Source organism: Emys orbicularis, chromosome 7 (genome assembly GCF_028017835.1).
Source record: "Emys orbicularis isolate rEmyOrb1 chromosome 7, rEmyOrb1.hap1, whole genome shotgun sequence".
In the NCBI taxonomy this organism is placed as follows: Eukaryota; Metazoa; Chordata; order Testudines; family Emydidae; genus Emys; species Emys orbicularis.
This window is the reverse complement of record NC_088689.1, coordinates 1713826-1733056: the sequence shown is the minus strand read 5'-3', so window position 1 is coordinate 1733056 and position 19231 is coordinate 1713826. Positions and strand designations below refer to the sequence as shown.

The window sequence follows — 19231 nt, the reverse complement described above, 5'->3', positions numbered from 1 at the left end:
GGTCCTGATTTTATTGCAGCTTATTAAACTTCCCTTTGATATCGAAGCCTGCTTGGTGTGGTAACTGGGGGGCGAGTGAATGGGCCTGGGGGGTGTTTGAAGTCTCTGACGTTCCTGACTCCTAGCAGCTCTCCTGCTGGTGCTGCCCCTCAGCCACGCGTCCCGCCCTCGCCCACTCCGGGGGAGCTGGGAGTGGTGCTGGTTCCAGGAGCGAATGGCACAGGAAGTGCCTGGGGCCAGCCAAGGCCACAGCAATGGCAGGTTGCTCGGCAGGCGATCCCTGAATCACCAGCAGTGTCCAAGGTAACCCCCGTGGGAGCGGGGCCTCCTTCCCGAGGACATGCCAGGCCCCTGCTGGCGGGGCACAAAGGGAGAATGTTGCAGCTTCTCAGTAAAGCACACGGGGCACGAGCGCTGGGGTTTTTAAACATGCGTGAGCGAAAGGGTCCCTCTGCCGTCAGCGAGCAGAGCGTCTCGAATCCCATCCAGCCTGGGCCCAGCCAAGCCCTACCCTGACCGGCTTTTGCTCTCAGCCTGACCCTCCATTGCTGGTAAAATGGCTGGTGGCCCTGAGCTGACACGGGGTGGGAGCCGGGAGTGTCCGACCAGGGACAGGATGGGTTCCCTAGGGAGGTGGTGGAATCTCCTTCCTTAGAGGTTTTTAAGGCCCGGCTTGACAAAGCCCTGGCGGGGATGATTTAGTTGGGGTTGGTCCTGCTTTGAGCAGGGGGATGGACTAGATACCTCCTGAGGTCCCTTCCAACCCTGATCGTCTCTGATTCTATGCAGCTGTGAACAACCCCCTGCGAGCAGCGCGGCCCTGCCTGGAGAGCTTATGGGGGGACAGAGCCCGGCGCGGGTAGGTGCTGCAGACCCACAGCCATTGGCATTCACACTAGGCCCTGCCCACATCCCCGATGACCCTGCCCAGGTCACGGTTGAGCCGGTGAGAGTTTCAGGGCCCAGGCTCCTGCTCTCAGCTCAGCACTGCACCGGGGGAGGTCTCTGCAGGGCCCAGCTCCAGCGCACACCCTCAATGACTGGGGCTATCGGGGGGAGCCTGCAGGGTGCTCCCGTGGGTCATCTTCCCATGGCCCCTTCTGTGCCTCGCCCCAGCACCTCGCCTCATCCTCCGCCCCCAGCTCCCCTCCTGCAGCGCCCGTGGCTACCACTTCATCAGGCTCCGGCTCCCGAAGCTTAGACCCCCCTCTACGCCGCTCGCCCCTCCTAAACGGGGGCAGGGGCTGCTGCTCCGGCTCACCTCAACTACTCCAGCCTCGTGCTGCTGCCCCTGGCTTCTGCTCCCAGCTCCCCGTTTGCCCTTGGCCACGCGCCCCCTGGGGCAGGGGCTGTTTTGTGACTCCAGCGACTCTGGATGTCCTTTTTCCTCTCACCCCAGCCCCGTGCTCGAGTGGGACCCGCATCCCATGTGCACACCCGCCCTGTGTCGAGGACGCAGCCCGTGGAAAGCGCTGGGAACTGGGCAGCGTTCCACATGGAGCAGGGGGCATCCTGCGGGCTGCGGCGGGACAGGTCCTGCGTGGGGATCCCAGCGCCGGGGCTGGGCCCGATGCTGCTAGCAGGAAAGATGAGACCAGCCCAGCATCTCTGAATGAATAAATGTCATGTTCACGTGGAAGACAAAGCGACACGATCACACAGCTTCTAAAACAATACTGCCTCTGCTAGACACTGGCCACGCATGGCGCCTCCCTGGCCCGGCTCTACCCAGCACCTCAACGTGCGAAAAACAAACAGGCAAACGAAGCCCTTGTCCTTTGGCTGCGGCGCCGCGGCTGCCACCGAACCGAACTGGCCGCTGGCTTGCCCTGGACGTAGAAAAATACTATAACAAACTGAAATACAAATATATATTAGAATCTGTAAGTATTCTGTATAAAGAGATACTTTAGAGGTTAGGTTACAACGAGCAACAGAAAATGACCCCAGCCTTGGCATCGGGCGAAACACGGCGCGGCTCAGCAGCGGGCAGCCGGCGGGCTCAGGACGGGGGGGTGCCCGGGTATTGGTTGGTTGGGCTGGGGAGAAGCCAGCATCAATTAAAGCTCTTGACAGAAATTGCTGCAAACTGCCCTGATGCCCAAGGGCGGGGGGCGGGACAGCACCCGTGAACTGGAGCAGTCAGCCCGTGGGCCTGTCCGGGGGCGTCTCAATGGGCCGGGAACCAGCCACCCCCAGAGCGTGGGAGAGTGGCAGGGGTACATCATAGGAGCAATGGCCCCGAGCTGGGGGGGCCGGGCGGGGACCTGTGCTGACAGCAGGGCGAGTGCCTGGCCTGGGATATCTCCACCCTCTCCCCTCGCAAGCCCCCAGGGACACATTGGTGCTGGGCCTAGGGGATGCTGGGGGGGGCCTGTCGCACCCCCGGCAGGACGTGGTTTCCAGTCTATCCAGGCTTTCCAGTTTGGCTCAACGGCTCAGCCACTCAGGACCCTCAATACACATGTTCCAGCCCCCGGGCAGGACTGCCAGGTGCCCGGTTTCTGACCGGAACGCCCCATCAAAAAGGGACCTGGCGACTCTGGTCAGCACCACTGACCGGGCCGTTAAAAGTCGGGGGCGCAGCGGGGCTAAGGCACCTCCCTGCCTGTCCTGGCTCCGCGTGGCTCCTGGAAGCAGCAGCACATCCCCCCTCCAGCTCCTACGCGTGGGGGCAGCCAGGGGCCTCCACATGCTGCCCCTGCCCCAAACGCCAGCTCCCATTGGCTGGGAACTACGTCCAATGGGCGCTGTGGGGGCAGTGCGCAGAGCCACCTGGCTGCGCCTCCGCATAGGAGCCGGAGGGGGGGGACATGCCGTTGCTTCTGGGAGCTGCTTGAGGTAAGCGCCGCCTGGAGCCTGCACCCCTGAGCCACCCCCTGCACCGCAACCCCCTGCCCTGATCCCCCTCCCACCCTCTAAACCCCTCGGTCCCAGCCCCATCCCAGCGTCTACATACCCAGCCAGAGTTCCCACCCCTGCACCCCAACCCCCAGCCCGGAGCCCCCTCCCACGCCCCTTATTTCTGGTCCCACCCTGGAACCTGCACCCCCAGCCCAGAGCCCTCACTCCCTCCTCCCGCACCCCAAACCCCTGAACTCATCCCTGGCTCCACCCCAGAGCAGGACTCAACCGGGTCTCCACACTGCGCCAGCTGGTGCCACCAGCCTCACGCACACTTAGCTGCTGGGCCCCCAGCCACGGGAGGCCCCCCTGGTTTTTCGAGTGCCCTATTCCAATGGGGCGCAGGGCAGTGTGGGGTTGGGCCTACAGGCCAATTCCCTCCACCCCCCGCCCCCCCCGGCAGCATGCAGGGCCCTGCGCTGGCGGAGCCTGGCTCGGGGGAGGGGGGGTTAAATAGCCCAGCTGTCCAACCATTCACTGTCCCCACCCCCTGGCACACAAACAGTAGGGCAGTGACACGGCCCTGTGTTAACTGGGGGGGGGGGGGGAACACCCAGCCTGCAGCAGCTATGGGGCGCGCCCCCCCCCCCCCGCCCCATGGCACCCAGCGGCCGACGCAGACGCTCCTGTGGTACTCGGCCCGGTCCGGGGAGGGGCTGCAGCTCCAGTTCCCCTGGCTCCAGCAGCCACGGGCACCCCTGCCCTGAGCCAGGCCCGCTGGTGCCAGCCGAGGGGAGCGGGCGGCAGAGCTGCCTGTGGCCAGCCCAACACTGCTACGCCCACAGCCCAGCGTCACGGCCGCCCTGCGTTTGCCTGGGGCACGTGGCCAGGCCTCCAGCCCAAACACTGACCCTGGCACAGGGGTGGCTCATGCCCTGTGGACAGCGCAGGACTCAACACTCCCATGGCGAGGGGGGCGGGGGGAGCCCAGGTCTCTGGCCACCACGGCTCCTGCGTTGCCCACGAACCGACACTGCTGCCGTTATAGCCAACGTCACACCGCCGGGACTGGCCTGGCCGCTGAGCCAGGCGCGTCCAGCCACCCCTGGGCAAAGGCAGCAGGCTCAGAGCCCCCACGCGGCCAGGCCCCCGGTCCCTCGGCCGACCTGGCAGCCCCTGTCCCACGGGAATTTACGCAGGCTGGGAGCGGGCGCGGGGCAGCGCGGGTCTGGGGCTGTACAAAGCGGAGAAAGCAAACACAGGGCGGGGGCTGGGCCTGCTCCCCGTGTCCCCACCCACTATAAATACATTTGGGGAGCTGCAGTTTTAAAAAACCCTCCCTCTCTACACGGGTGTCCTGTGGTGGCTCACGGCACGCGGCAGCCCCTGCTCCAGGGCGGCCGGGCGGGGCCTGCTCGGACAGCGACGCGGGCTTTGGGAGTCCCGGCTCATGGGCGGTGCCTCCAGCGGCTCCGCCCCTCCGTCTCTAGCGGCGTTCTCCTCGGCGGGCCCCGGCTCTGCCGCCTCCCGCCGCCGGCTGCTACATGCACCGGGCGCAGCCGCACTTGCTGGCCTTCTCCACCTCCTCCACGAAGGAGGAGCCGTCGCTGCACTCGAAGGTGAACTTCCTCCGCTTGAGGCGCAGCCCCGTGCAGCAGCCCTGGCCCTGGCAGGAGCCCCGGCACTCCACCCAGGAGATGGGGCGCGTGGTCTGGCAGATGGCATAGCCCCGCTGCACCTGGGGGTGCTCCCGCACCGGCTCGCCCCGGCACTCCGACTCTGCAGGGCCAGAAGGAGAGAGGCAGTCAGCTGCCGGGCGCACGGCACGGGCTGAGCGCTCGCCGAGGAGCCTGCACACGGGCGAGGCCCCGGCCCTGGGCGCGCTGGCGTCCGGACACACTGGGGCCAGCCCTGGCTGTGAGACTCTTTGCCTAGGCCCAGCCTGGGGGCAGGGGGCCTAGCGCTTCCTGGGGAGGAGACTACGAGGCGGTAGCTAGCACCAAACTGCCAGCAGCAAACGCCACCGGGAGCCCTGCTCCAGGGACGTGGGGCCAGACTCACCGCGGGCAGCAGTGCTACGCCAGGGGGCCACTGGCTCCATTGTGGCCCTGGGCACCTCTCAGCGGGCGGGGCAGGCCCGTCGGAACGGCTTGTCTGTGGGGCTCTGCTATCCCAGCCACACCCGGGGCTCTCCGGAGCTGCCCGGGCAGCAGGGCCCAGCCCTGGCCATGTCGGGGCGGGGGCACTGGGGGCCCAGGGCGGGCGGGGCTCTGACCTTGGTCGCACAGCTGGCCGGCGTAGCCGCTCTGGCACTCGCAGGACGCCTCCCCCCGGGCCGAGATCTGGCAGTGCCCGTGCACGCAGGGCAGGCTCTTGCAGGAGTTGTCGCGCTCCCCGGGCTGGCTGCACAGGGCACCGCGGTACCCGTCGCGGCACTGGCAGCTGTAGGAGAGCGCATCGAGGGGCACGCAGTCCCCATGGACACACCTGTGGGAGCAGAGACACGAACCTGGGCAGGGCCGTGGGGTGCCGGGGGCGCTACTGTCTGCCAGGGGCCTTGTCCCAGGGGTTTAGCCATGACGCAGGCAGCCCATCACAGCCTCAGCGACCCGCCGGGACAGCGCCCGCGGAGCAGCCCCTAGCAGCAGCGGGCGTGAGGCCAAACCCCCACCTCGGTACCAACGCTGGCGCGTCACCCCCAGCGACTCAGCACATCCGAGCTGGCTACGCCGGCTACTCCCAGCCTGTTCCTTCCCCGGCAACGGTCCTGCCGGGCCCAGCTCGGACTCAGCCCCCCGGGGCCGCGCTGCCCAGCCTCGGCCAGGCCTGTCATTGGCTGCACGTGGCCTCGGGGCCCATGCAAGGGAGCACCAGCGGGAGCGCGGCACATACGCAGCATGCGCCCGCTGCCCCGTACGCTGCTCATTCCTCCCCCCCCCAGCTCTGCCGGTGCCCCTCACTCCCGACCCGCAGCCCCTGCTAGCCCAGCCCTCCCGCCCCCAGCACTGCCGGTGCCCCTCACTCCCGACCCGCAGCCCCTGCTAGTCCAGCCCAAGGGCCCCCCCCAGCACTGCCGGTGCCCTTCACTCCCGACCCGCAGCCCCTGCCAGCCCAGCCCTGGTCTCCCCCAGCTCTGCCGGTGCCCCATAACCCTCTCCCTGGCTATTGCAGTCTGTGGCCGCCCTGTGCCCCTCTCCATGGTGGTTTGAGATGCAGACAGGACCGAACTGATTTGCTGCTGACCCTGACGTGGGGCTGAGGCCACGAGGGGACGGGGCTGGCCCCCACACTCACTTGTGGCCCTGGCAGGGGCTGTGGCCCTGCTGGTCGCAGTGCGGCCCTGCCCAGCCCGGCTCGCAGTGGCAGATGGGGCCGTGGGCGGCGTCGGGCTGGCACAGGCCATGCAGGCAGTACAGTTTGCGGCAGGGTTCGCAGCCGGGCACCACCCCCGGCTTCATCTGGGTCTTGGTGAAGTCCTGCAGCTCGTGGTTGATGTAGAGGTTGCGGATGCAGCCGTGGAAGCTGGTGCCGTTGAGGATCTGCCAGAGGCGGAAGGCGGCCGAGTTCACGTCCACCGGCATGCCTGGCAGAGAGTGGGGGGAGGGGCGGGCGTGAGGCGGGCGCACGGGGCACCCAGCCCCCACCCCGTCGCCCCACAGGCAGCCAGGGACACGCACCCTGCTCCCCGGTGCGGACGCCCCACAGCGTACAGAGATCCGAGCGCCGGCATCCCCTCCCTCCTGGGCCCAGCAACGCCTCCCCCCGCCCCGGCTGACCGCGAGCCTGTGCCTGCCCCCTGCCAAGCCCCTTGTGCCAGCCTCCCCAACGGCTCCTAGCCCCCCGGGCAGCCCCGGGAACCCTCCCCCAAGCTCCGGGACCCACCTCCCACGTAGAGCGGCGCCTCGCTGGTCAGCGTGTGGGGCTTGCCGAAGCTGTCCATGGTCATGGGGCTGCCGCCGTCGATGGAGAGATTCACCATCTGCTCGAAGGTCACCAGCTCCACCGTGTGGAACTGCCCATCGTTGATGGTCTCGGCGCTGGGGGCAGGGCCCAGGCCCCGGGGTTAGTGACTGAGCCCAGCGCCTGGTCCCTGTGCCCCCCCCCCCCCGGCTGCCCAGCCCAGCCCCCCCCCTCCAACCCCCCCAGCCGCCCACACTCGCTGCATTCAGTGTCTGTCATGGGGGGGCTGCGCCCAGGCCCGGGGGAGGGGGGGGCGTGCTATCCCAGTGCACAGACTGGGGTTCAGGGAGCGGCTCCTCCCCCCACAGGGCTCAGGGCTGGCACCGCCGTCAGGGGCGTGGTTGCACTGAGCGGGGGGGCACTGACCTTGTCTACACTGGGGCCCCGATGCCAGGCTGCGCCCCGTCAGTGCCACTCCAGCCAGCCGCGCTGTGGGCAGGCAGGACAGTGCCACGCCTGGCCGATCCCTCCGGGGACGGGCCAGGCTCTCCGGCCAGCCCGTGGGACACAGCTGGGGGCCTGGCGCAGGGGGCTGTGCCGGGCCGTGCGTGCCCGCGGCTGGGCAGGGAGAGGGGTGCGGTGTGCACCAGGTTACACCAGGCTCTGCCCCAGGCCCTGCATCACGGGTACGGCTCTGGCAGGGGTGGGGACAGGAGGGGCGGGGGGCTCTTAGATGCACTGAGAGGATCTGGCCCCTCAGACTGCCCCCCCATGGGGCTGCCCCCCCAGCACCGCGGCTGGCGGGGAGGGGGCAGTACCTGTAGATGGCCGAGCTGGGGTAGCTGCCGGGGTCGTAGCTGACCCGCACGTGGCCCTGGTACAGCTCCACGGCCATGTGGTCCCGATCCCCGTTGTACAGCAGGATCCCGTTGTCCTCGGCCGTGGAGACCTGGCGGGGGAGTGGGGGGGGTTAGACCAGGTGCCAGGGCCCAGCAGCCGGCCTGGGTAGATTCCCGGCATCCCCGCACGGCACCCGCCTCCCTGCACCCCACCTGCACCCAGCCCCGCCCCCAGCCCCGCCTCCCTGCACCCCACCTGCACCCAGCCCCGCCTCACCGCCTCCCCCAGCACCCAGCCCCGCCTCCTGGCACCCCACCTGGCACCCAGCACTGCCCCTGCACCCAGCTCCGCCCCCTAGCATCTAGTCCCGTCTCCCTGCACCTCACCTGGCACCCAGCCCCGCCTCCCAGCCCCCCACCTCCCTCCAGCCCTCAGCCTCCCCTCCTGGCAGGGCCTGGAGACACGCTGCCCCTGCTCACCCCACGTGCCAGCCCTGCCGCAGCCCCAGGGGCAGCCCGGGCAGGGTGTGGCAGGGCCGGCACAGGGCCTGTACCTGCAGCGTGATGTTGGCCCGCGGCCAGTTGTGTAGGTCGGTGAATTGCAGGTACGTGTCCCGGTCCACAAAGTTGACGCTCAGCAGCTTCTCGCACTTGGGGCCCCCGAAGCCAGGGGGGCAGCGGCACACGGCCCGGGTGCCCAGCTCCACGCAGTCGGCCCCGTTCTGGCACTCGGCCCGCGCGCAGAGACTGGGCTGGGCGCGAGGTGGCATCTCACACAGCTGCCCGCTGGGGAGAGGGACCAGCCGGCACCGTGGTGAGAGGAGCCCGTACGCCCCGGGCTGGGGCCAGGGCAGCCGGTCCGCTCCCGGAGCAGGGGCTGGAGCACCAGGCCGGGCCCGGCTCGGCCGCCACACAGCAGGTCCAGGGGACTCTGGGTGCTGAGGGCGACGGCCCCCCGCAGCAAACCCCAAAGAGCAAGGCTAGGCCAGGCTCTGGGCCCCCCTCGGCCGCAGGACCAGACTCCCCGGACCACGAGGCGCCTCCGTCTGCCTCTGGTGCCTGAGGAGGAGCCCGGCGCCCGCTCGCAGCCCCCCGACGCCCCTCACCTCCAGCTGCACGGCCCATGCTGGGCCCCGCCCGGCCGTGTGCTGGGGGAGACCACTGGGTACCCGCCTAGCGGCGCTGTGCATCCCACGCCCCACGCGCAGGGTGGGCAGCCCCCTCTCCCCAGGTGCCACGCGCCTCTGCCGGCCTCACCTGTAGCCCTGTGTGCAGAGGCAGGAGTAGCCGCTCCCTTCGGCCTGGCACTGGGCGCCGTGCTGGCAGCGGTGGTCCCGGCAACCGGCGTCCAGGCTGCAGTTGTCCCCCCCGTAGCCGGGGGCACACTCACACCTGGGGGGAGGGGCACCTTGCTCAGAGCCGCCATGGCCACAGGGCCACGTCCCGACACGGCAAGGGGGAGGCTGCTCCCCCGGAACTGAGCCTGAGGGAAGGTGCCTCGTGTGGCTCCGACGAGCCCAGAGATCCACCGGCCCCCGCAGCCCAGCTCCGGGCAGGGCCCAGAGATCCCACAGCCCAGCTCCGGGCAGGGCCCAGAGATCCACCGGCCCCCACAGCCCAGCTCCGGGCAGGGCCCAGAGATCCCACAGCCCAGCTCCGGGCAGGGCCCAGAGATCCACCGGCCCCCGCAGCCCAGCTCCGGGCAGGGCCCAGAGATCCACCGGCCCCCACAGCCCAGCTCCGGGCAGGACCCAGAGATCCCACAGCCCAGCTCCGGGCAGGGCCCAGAGATCCACCGGCCCCCACAGCCCAGCTCCGGGCAGGGCCCAGAGATCCCACAGCCCAGCTCCGGGCAGGGCCCAGAGATCCACCGGCCCCCGCAGCCCAGCTCCGGGCAGGGCCCAGAGATCCCACAGCCCAGCTCCGGGCAGGGCCCAGAGATCCCACAGCCCAGCTCCGGGCAGGACCCAGAGATCCACCGGCCCCCACAGCCCAGCTCCGGGCAGGACCCAGAGATCCCACAGCCCAGCTCCGGGCAGGACCCAGAGATCCACCGGCCCCCACAGCCCAGCTCCGGGCAGGACCCAGAGATCCACCGGCCCCCACAGCCCAGCTCCTGGCAGGACCCAGAGATCCACCGGCCCCCACAGCCCAGCTCCGGGCAGGGCCCAGAGATCCCACAGCCCAGCTCCGGGCAGGGCCCAGAGATCCACCGGCCCCCACAGCCCAGCTCCGGGCAGGACCCAGAGATCCCACAGCCCAGCTCCGGGCAGGGCCCAGAGATCCACCGGCCCCCGCAGCCCAGCTCCGGGCAGGGCCCAGAGATCCACCGGCCCAGCTCCGGGCAGGGCCCAGAGATCCACCGGCCCCCGCAGCCCAGCTCCGGGCAGGGCCCAGAGATCCCGCAGCCCAGCTCCAGGCAGGGCCCAGAGATCCACCGGCCCCCGCAGCCCAGCTCCGGGCAGGGCCCAGAGATCCCACAGCCCAGCTCCGGGCAGGACCCAGAGATCCACCGGCCCCCACAGCCCAGCTCCGGGCAGGGCCCAGAGATCCCACAGCCCAGCTCCGGGCAGGACCCAGAGATCCACCAGCCCCCGCAGCCCAGCTCCAGGCAGAGCCCAGAGATCCCACAGCCCAGCTCCGGGCAGGGCAGGGGTAGGCCCCACTGTCCCTGTGCTTGGGCACTGCCTAGACCCCGCCCCGTGCCAGCACAGCTCCCCCTCCCGCCCATGGGGACATGGCGGAGCTGACGCTGCCCCTCAGGCTCTGCCGGGCTCCACACTCCGCGCCGGGAGATCCTTTGGCTCTCAGCGGCTGGCGTGCCCCAGGGCCCCGGAGCGGTCGGCGCTGGCCGGCCCCAGAGCAGCGTGAGGCCCAGCCCCGGAACGCAGGCCAGACGCCAGGGCGCACAGGGCAGCAGGTCGGGCAGTGTCTGTTGGGACGTCCCTGCTCCCAGCACAAGGGGGTCTGTGCCCGGGCCCTCCGGCACCAGGGCAAACCGCCCCACAGGGACGTCCAGATGGGGGCCAGGCCAAAGGCGCTCGGCACCCAGGTGTCCCCCGGCTGCGGGTCCATGGCTCATGGCTCTGCCCCTCTGAGCAGCCGGTGCCCCAGCCCCAGGGCTGCCCTCTGCGGCCTGGCAGGCAGCCCCAGCACAACGGCGAGCGGGGTCCCAATTCAGACACTGCCCCTCCCCCATGCCTGGGGGTCTCTGGGCTCGTGCCCACGACCGTGACATGTCTGGGGCAGCCCCGGGTGCCCTGGGCCCAGCCACACGGGCTGGGAACAGGGGGGTTTAACCCTTCGTGGGCGGGTACTCACCGGGGCCCCTCGGCGGTGACGACGCACTGGGCACCGTGCGGGCAGGGGCTGAGCTCCACGGAGCAGAGATCCAGCAGCTCCTCGCAGGCCCGTCCTGGACAAGGGAGGGGAGAGGCCAGGCTCAGCGGGCAGCAGCAGCCCTCTGCTCCCAGCGCTGCTGGGGTGGGCAGTGCCAGCATGGCCCCTTCCTGCTCCCCCGGGGCCCCGGCTCAGCGAGACGGAAGGAAGGTGCAGCCAGGGCCCCTGCGTCACCGCTGGGGCCTGGGCGCTGTCCCCACGGCCACGGGGCGCATGCGGGTGGGTCTGTGCGGGCGACGGGCACAGGGCACCGCAGCCTGGCAGAGACGGTCCCCAGGCCACGTGCTCTCCAGGCAGTTCCCTCTGGTGCCCAGCCAAGCCTCCCCGCCCCACCTTGCGCCCCACCATCTCCAGGGCAGGGAGATGTTGCCAGGGCTCATGGTGCTGCACGGAGGCCTGGCCTGTGCTAGCCGGAGCGTCTCTGGCACAAGCAGCGGGACCCAGCCCGGGGCCTGCGCCCGGCTCCCACAGGCATGGGCTGGGACACCGGACGTCAGCAACTGACCAGCAGCAGGGCCAGCGGCTGCCTGTCGGCTCCAGCGGCTGGGTGCTCAGCCTAGCTCAGGTGAGCGGGCGGGAGCGGCACGGCTGGCTGTGGGGGGCAGGCAGACAGACAGATGTGTACGGAGCCAGGGAGAGCGATCTCCTCCTGGGGGAGGGGCTCCGGGCCCTTCCACACAGACAGTGCCCGGCTGGGGACCTCGGAGGCCGATTCCCAGGTGGGCTGTCCCCTGGTGGCCCGGAGGCTGCCCGGCCCCTTACCTGTGTAGTGGGGCTGGCACAGACAGGTGCCGTTTCCGAGCCCAGGCACGCAGGTGCCCCCGTTGGCACAGGCCTGGTCCTGACAGGCGTCGGTGATGGCGCTGCAGGTCGGCCCCTCGAATCCTGCTGCACAAAGGCACCTGGCAGGCGGGGAGGAAAACAACCCACAGGTAACACCACAGTCCCAGCCACCCGGCTAGCCCCACGGCTCGGCTGGCACGGAACAGCGCGCGCACACACACACACACACGCGCGCGCACACACACACACACACACACGTGTCAATGGAGCGAGCAAAGCCCAGGGGGCCGGGGCAGCACCTCCTGTCCAAGGGAGCCTGCACCCTTTGCAGACACGGCTGCCTTTGACCCCGCACCGCTCTGTGAGAGGGGGACCCCCCATCCCCGGGGGAACCGACGCCCAGAGTGGCGAGGAGATGTGCCCCAGGAAACACCCCAAGGCAGCGAAAGAGCTGGGGCTAGAACCAGCCGCACCCGCCAGCTCCCTGGTCTAGCCCCCGGCGCGCAATCCCTCGGGGCGGGACCCAGGAGTCCTGTGCTCTAGCCCCCTCCCGACCAGAGCCAGGCATGGGCAGACCCCCAGGAGTCCTGTGCTCTAGCCCCCTCCCGACCAGAGCCAGGCATGGGCAGACCCCCAGGAGTCCTGTGCTCTAGCCCCCTCCCGACCAGAGCCAGGCATGGGCAGACCCCAGGAGTCTTGTGCTCTAGCCCCCTCCCGACCAGAGCCAGGCATGGGCAGACCCCAGGAGTCCTGCCTTCCAGCTCCCGGCTGCAGCCAGGAGCCCCTGCCAGGCCCATGGCATGGCTGTGGCAATGCTGGTGAGTAAACGCTGTGCCCAACACCCGCTAGCTCTGTACTGGCGCAGAGCTGCAAAGGGGATCGGGCCAGGAAAGGCTCCAGGAATGGGCTGGGCTTCGCCTGCTGCAGGAAGCTCCCTGAGGCCTGGTGCCCTTTGCTGCGGCACCGCGCCGATCAGCGGGCACCCAGGACGGGCTCTGCACGGGGCCCAGTCCGGGATGCACCCAATCCCGGGCCAGGCTCAGGGCCAGCTGGGAGGCCCGTGGTTGTAAAGGGGCGGGAGCAGGGGATGGTTTCACAGGACACCCCGGCATGAGCTGGGCCCGTGTTCAGCGCCCCAGGAGAGAGGAAGCCGTTAGGGAATGAATTACTGGGAAGCACCAAAACGAGCAGTTCCAAGAACCTGCCTGGCCCGAAATCTCTGCTCAGCGTTAGCTCGCGTCACTGCCAGTGTGGACGTGTGCACATGCACAGTGTGTGCGTGTGAGTGCATGTGCAAGTGCACAGTGTGTGCGTGTGCAAGTGCACAGGCACGTGCGTGAGTGCGTGTGCATGTGCAGTGTGTGTGTGTGAGTGCACAGTGTGTGCATGTGAGTGAGTGTGCAAGTGCACATGCATGTGCGTGTGAGTGTGAGTGTGTGTATGTGCACCATGTGTGTGTGTGCACCGTGTGTGCATGCAAGTGCGTGTGCACATGCACCGTGTGTGCATGTGAGTGCACATGCATGGGCATGTGAGTGCATGTGCACCGTGTGAGTGCATGTGCAGTGTGTGCATGTGAGTGCATGTGCATGTGCACCGTGTGAGTGCATGTGCACAGTGTGTGCGTGTGCACATGCACGGTGTGTGCGTGAGTGCGTGTGCACGTGCACATGCCTGTGCGTGTTGCTGGTGTGTGCACGCACTGCACGTGTGTAGATGGGTGCAACATGCATGTGCGTGTTGCACGTGTGTGTGCAAAGGAGGCTAGGGGTGGCTGGCTGACACAAAGGATTTGGTGTGGGCCCTGGGCCCCTCCCCCTTGGCTGGCCATGCCCGGAGCCTCCGGCAGCCCCGGCTCAGCGCCTGCTTGGTGAGCTCTGCAAACCCCCAAGGGACAGGCTGGCTGGCGTGGAGGCTGGGTTGCCGTGGCGACGGGCTGAGGCCATCCAGCGTGGGCGCTGGTGTCCAGGGGGGTGGGCACGCGGGGGCAGGGCTGGCTGTGCCACGCTTCCCGGGGGCCCATTGGCTCCCTCCCTCCGCAGCGAGTGACGGGACGTTTCTCTGGGGCGCGGGAAGAGACTACGCGGCCTCCAGCTTCCCGTGGGGAGTGCGTGAGCTCCGCTCCCAGAGCTGGCTCCTGCCCCCGGCTGGGCCCCCGCCCGCAGGGACTGGCCTGGCACACAGACCTGCTTGGACTCAGGAGCTCAAAGGGAATCACGCCCGGGCACCTGCCCCGGCACTCGGCTCCCTAAGCCCCGCTCTCATCGACGGGGGAACAGGGCGAGCGGCTGGGCCCAGCAGCATGGGGGGCTCCTGTCTGAGGGATGGAGAGGGGCCGCTCGACACAGAGCAGAGCAGATGCAGGGACGGGGGGGGGGCACCCAGTCTCCCTGCCACATGGCCCCAGGGGCTGCATCATGACCTCCCAGTTCCTCGCTGTGCCTTCTTCAGCATCTCCCCGCTCCCGCCCCCCCAGCCAGCCCGCAGGATCCCAGCCCCCCGGATGGGTTCTGTGAGCTTGGACAAGGCCGCCGGGCCCAGGTCTCACGCTGCAGGCGCAGCCCATGCGCACACGCGCCCGCCCTGCTGCAGGTGGTTACATGCAAAGTCTCCCCCTCGCTCCCAGCGGGGCCCTGCGGCTGGCCAAGTGCTCGCAGCCCCTCGGAGAGACTCCGATCGCAGCTCTAGGGGACGCGCCCTGGGAGCCGGCCGCACAGACCATCCCCGCTGCACTGATTCGTCCCGCGGCAGGTCTCCAGATGGTCTGCTCCAGCCCGGGGGGTGTGCGTGGGGAGGGGAGCCGGGAACCCCAGCCACGCCGGCCCCAGATCCACCCTGGGAGCCACGGTGCAGAGTCACACGACCCTGGGCTGGGCACCACCCGGCCCTGCGTGGGCGCCCAGCACCGTCCCCTGGTGCCCCACCTCCAGGGGTTCCACAGCCGTAACCCCCCACGCTCGCACTCACGTGAACCCGGCCCCCTCCCGCTCCGGGGGCTGGCAGGTCCCGCCGTTGGCACAGGGGCTACTGGAGCAGCTGTCCACGGGCTCCTCGCAGTCTTTGCCCTGGGGACGGAGAGCTCAAAGCTAGGAGCTGGTCACACAGCACAGGCCACGAGGTCTCTGTCCCGTCCCACGCTGCCAGGATCGGGGGGCAGCAGCTGAGCCCGCAGGCAGTGGGTGCGAGTGCCCCCCCCCCCGATTTGGGCTGTTGGCAGAGCCCTGGGCTCCTGCTCACGTCTTGCTGCCCGTGCTATGCAGCGGGAAGCTGTGACAGCGAACGAAAGCCCCGTGCACCCGCCCAGGAGACCCCGCCCCTGCTCACCTTGTACCCGCTGGGGCAGGTGCAGCGGTAGGCGGCCAGCGGGTCACTGTGGCAGGTGCCTTGGTTCTGGCACGGGCTGGAGAGGCAGGGGTCACACTTGGCCTGGATGCTCAGGGCCGGCGGACCTGGCAGGGGAAGGTCCCGACAGTAACAAGGGAGGGTCCCTGGACCCACTGGCAGCGTGTGACCGTGCGGGGGGCAGGTGCTGGCAGCAGGCGTTTGAGCCAGGGCGCTTTGGCCTTGGGGCCTGGGCCGTGCTCCCAGGGCCGGCTAAGCCAGGAGCCAGCCAGTGCAGCACGGCTGGGCTAGGCAGGGAGGTGTTCGACCACCAGGCCAGGCAGCCGGCGCCGAGCGCAGCATGACCGTCCCTGGAGCACAGCTGGGCAGCTCCCCGCACTCAGCCGCCGGCTGCAATGGGCCGGAGCAAGGGCCTAAGGCCAGTCTGACCGCCAGCACAACCCAGGCCAGGGCCCCTCCCCAAGGCCCCTTGGTCCAGCCCCGAGCTCCTGGAACTGGTTCCGAGAGAGCCGTCCGATGAAAAGCCTCCAGTGACGGAGAACCCGCCCCAGGCCCTGGGAGGGGCCAATGGTTAATTACCCTCCCTGTTAAATGGGCGTCTGGCTCCAGCGTGGTCGGTGGCAGGGCTGTCCCTAGCCAAACTTCTCCTCCCCAGGGCGACACTTACAGACCGGGATCAAGCCACCCCCCAGCCATCAGACACTGAGCAGCCGGAGCTCCAGCAGCCTCTCACCCTGTGGCAGGTTTCCAGCCCCTGAACCAGACTCAGAGAGTCCATGGCCAGGAGCCCTGTGATCATCTCGTCCGCGCTCTGCGCAGCACGAGCCACGCGATGGCCCTGTATTCATTGCGCTCTGCCCCAGGCCAGAGCGTTTAGAGAAACCGCCCATGGCCAGCGATGGAGAATCCGCCCGAGCTGGGTAACGCGTTCTGGTGGCTAGTTACCCTCACTGGTAAAGAAACGCCGTGGTTCCCGTCTGCGCGTCTAGCCTCAACGTCCAGCCACTGGCCCGTGTGAGACCTTCCTCGGCTGGACTGCAGCGCCCGGGGTTAAATACCTGCTCCCCAGGCTGGTGCTGCAGACTGGGATCGGGTCACCCCTTAACCATCTCCTTGTTAAGATGAAGAGATCGAGCTCCTTGAGTCTGTCACTATCAGGCAGGTTTTCTAATCCTTTAATCATTCCCGTGGCTCTTCTCTGACCCCTCTCCAATTTACTCACATCCCTCTTGCACTGTGGGCACCAGAACTGGCCACAGGATCCCAGCAGCGGTCGCACCAGGGCCAAATCCAGAGGGAAAATAACCTCTCTGCTCCTTCTCGAGGGCCCTGTTCATGCAGCCCAGGGTCGCACTGGCCCTTCTGGCCTCACACTGGGAGATCCTGTTCAGCTGATGGTCCACCCTGACCCTTGTCTTTTTCAGCGTCGCTGCTTCCCAGGACGGAGTCCCCCATCGGGTGAGTAGGGCCGAGTCTTTGTGCCCGGCTGTGGCGTTACAGAGCCGTATGAAACGCAGACACAGAATCACAGACCTCTCGGGACCTTGAGGGCAGCGAGGCCAAGTCACCTAGACCAGCCCTGCCAGGCGTGTGTCTAACCTGCCTTAAAACCCCCACGATGGGGATCCCACATCCTCCCTTGGGAGCTGGCCCAGAGAGTTGCTGCCCTGAGCGTTCGTTTTCCGAATCCCAAACCGAAATCCCCGGCTGCAGGCTAAGCGCATTGCTGCTTGTCCGGCCTGCAGTGGACACGGGGAACTGATCCCCGTCCCTTTAGAACAGCCCTGCGCATGGTTGTAGGCTGTCAGGTCCCCCCACTCCCCAGTCTTGTCTCCAGCCTGAACACGCCCAGTTTTTAGCCTTTCCTTTCCTCAGCGCTCAGGGTATCAACCCCTCTGCGCATTGTGTTGCTCCCCTGGGGTCCCCAGCTCGCCAAGTCACCACACACCTGGGCTAGTGCCCGTGTTTGCGGGTCACTGATACAGACGTTACACAGTGTAGGGCCAAGAACCCCGCCCCGCGGGCATCCACTGGCAAGACGCCCGCCCCATGCCGATCCCCCGGTCAGTCACGTTTGGGGACCGACCAGCAGGCAGCTCCTGCCCCAGTCCCCATGTGCCCAGGCCGGTTTGTGGGGTTCTCGTTTGCAATGGCCCCCAGTCACTAGCACGTCCACACCGAGCCTGGAGCCCATCGAACGGGAGCTCTGGCTAGGCTGAGCGGCTCCGTTTCCATCCCTGCCAGTCCTGGGCAGCGCTGACCCGCCGGGCTGAAGCAGGGCCCATGCCTGGTGGGGGCTGTCTCAGCTCCAGGCCTGCCCAGCAGCAGCCGCCGCGCTGGGTTTCCTTCCGGCTCTTTTCCTTCAAGCCCTGTTTGGTCAGTGCAGTGTGGGCCGGCTCCGGGGCCGAGGGTTAAAATGGGCTCGTCTCCCCAGCAGGCCGCGAGGGGGGCGTTCCTGGCCTGGCGAGGGGGGGTTCATTTCTCAGACACTCGGTTACTGACCGACCCCAAAGGGCCCCTCTGTGGTCTTGGGGCAACGGCCAGATCGGCCCCAAGCCCAGCTCCCGCCGTGGCTGGTCTGTGACGGGCCGGTGCAGCCGCTGAGGGACAAGCTGCCCCCCACGCAGGTCTCGTCCTGGTCTCCAGTATCTGGCTCAGCCCCTGGGGCCTGGGGTCTCACGTGCTGCTGGAATTCTGGCTCCGCCCCCTCTTGTCGCCCCTATAAATATCTGCTCCTGATTGGAGAGCGTGGCCCGAACTGGTGCCTCTTGCGGCCGGGGAGTCAAAGTCCTCCTGGGAACGTGAGACCAGCCTGCCCGGCCCAGGCCCCCACGTCCCTTTCGCCCTGGGAGGGCTGTGCTGGGGGCTGGCCCCAGGTCAGGGCTCCAGGGATCCCTGACCCGGCAGCAGGGACAGTGTGACGTTATTGACATAAACTGGGACCATATAGATCATTGTTGCAACCAAGGTCCTGTAGTGGCACCCAAATCTTGTATAAAGGGGGTCAAATGGGGTGTCTAAGACAAGGTTATGGTTTACTGGTTATGATTATGCTGTCTATATGGGTGTATCAGTTTTGTAGTTGAAGTTATGAATATTGGCTCTATACTGTCTGTATTTCAAACTTATGCTATGCTTCTGGGTGACATCCCAGACAAGCTGGGATTAGCTCTGCCTAGCCTGCTTGATGGCCCATTAAGGACCATCAGCTATACAATGGACCCATTGAGAGAAGGCCAATATGCCTTCAGACTCAGCAAAGTATGCAGGGACTGGCCCATGTGACTCCAGGCTCCATTTTGCTGTAATTTTCCACAGTAAGAACAAAGAGGTGTTCTTACACCTGGAAAAGACTATATAAGGCTGATGCCTCATCTCCATTAGGTCTTCAATCCTGCTTCATGCCTCTGGAGGGACTTTGCTACAAGCTGAAGCTCTGAACAAAGGACTGAGGACCCATCCCAGCGGGGGATGTATTCCAGAGACTTGATTGGAACCTGCAGTTTATTCTATCGCTGCTGCAAGCCTGAACCAAGAACTTTGCCATCACTGTATGTAATTGATTCCATTTAACCAATTCTAACTCTCATCTCTGTCTTTTTCCTTTTATGAATAAACCTTTAGATTTTAGATTCTAAAGGATTGGCAACAGCGTGATTTGTGGGTAAGATCTGATTTGTATATTGACCTGGGTCTGGGGCTTGGTCCTTTGGGATCAGGAGAACCTTTTTCTTTTACTGGGGTCTTGGTTTTCATAACCATTTGTCCCCATAACGAGTGGCACTGGTGGTAATACTGGGAAACTGGAGTGTCTAAGGAGATTGCTTGTGAGACTTGCGGTTAGCCAGTGGGGTGAGACCGAAGTCCTCCTAGTCTGGCTGGTTTGGTTTGCCTTAGAGGTGGAAAAAACCCCAGCCTTGGGCTGTAACTGCCCTACTTGAGCAATTTGTCCTGAGTTGGCACTCTCAGTTGGGTTCCGCCAGAACCGCATCGTCACAGACAGGCACAAGGACAAGGCAGCGTTTGGGGTTAGCCCAAGCCCGGCAGGCGCAAAGCCCGGTTAGCTCAGTTGCCACAGAGCCCAGGGGAGTGGCCTGCACTCGGGGTGGGTTTGCTGGCGCTGG

The 19231-nt window shown here is 67.2% G+C and overlaps 1 protein-coding gene across 2 annotated transcripts in view; it reads right to left on the bottom strand.

Annotated features, from left to right (window-relative positions):
* Window positions 1-4384: 4384 nt before the first annotated feature.
* SLIT1 (slit guidance ligand 1) overlaps window positions 4385-19231 on the bottom strand; it is a 130089-nt gene continuing 115242 nt past the window's right edge. For both annotated transcript variants that reach the window (XM_065408481.1, XM_065408482.1), the window contains exons 27-37: window positions 15090-15214; window positions 14733-14830; window positions 11745-11884; window positions 10905-10998; window positions 8841-8975; window positions 8138-8369; window positions 7563-7693; window positions 6727-6881; window positions 6139-6427; window positions 5120-5331; window positions 4385-4623 (exon numbers count right to left, since the gene is read on the bottom strand). In XM_065408481.1, the coding sequence (XP_065264553.1) occupies window positions 4385-4623; window positions 5120-5331; window positions 6139-6427; window positions 6727-6881; window positions 7563-7693; window positions 8138-8369; window positions 8841-8975; window positions 10905-10998; window positions 11745-11884; window positions 14733-14830; window positions 15090-15214 (1850 nt within the window). The remainder of the gene's footprint in view (window positions 4624-5119; window positions 5332-6138; window positions 6428-6726; window positions 6882-7562; window positions 7694-8137; window positions 8370-8840; window positions 8976-10904; window positions 10999-11744; window positions 11885-14732; window positions 14831-15089; window positions 15215-19231) is intronic.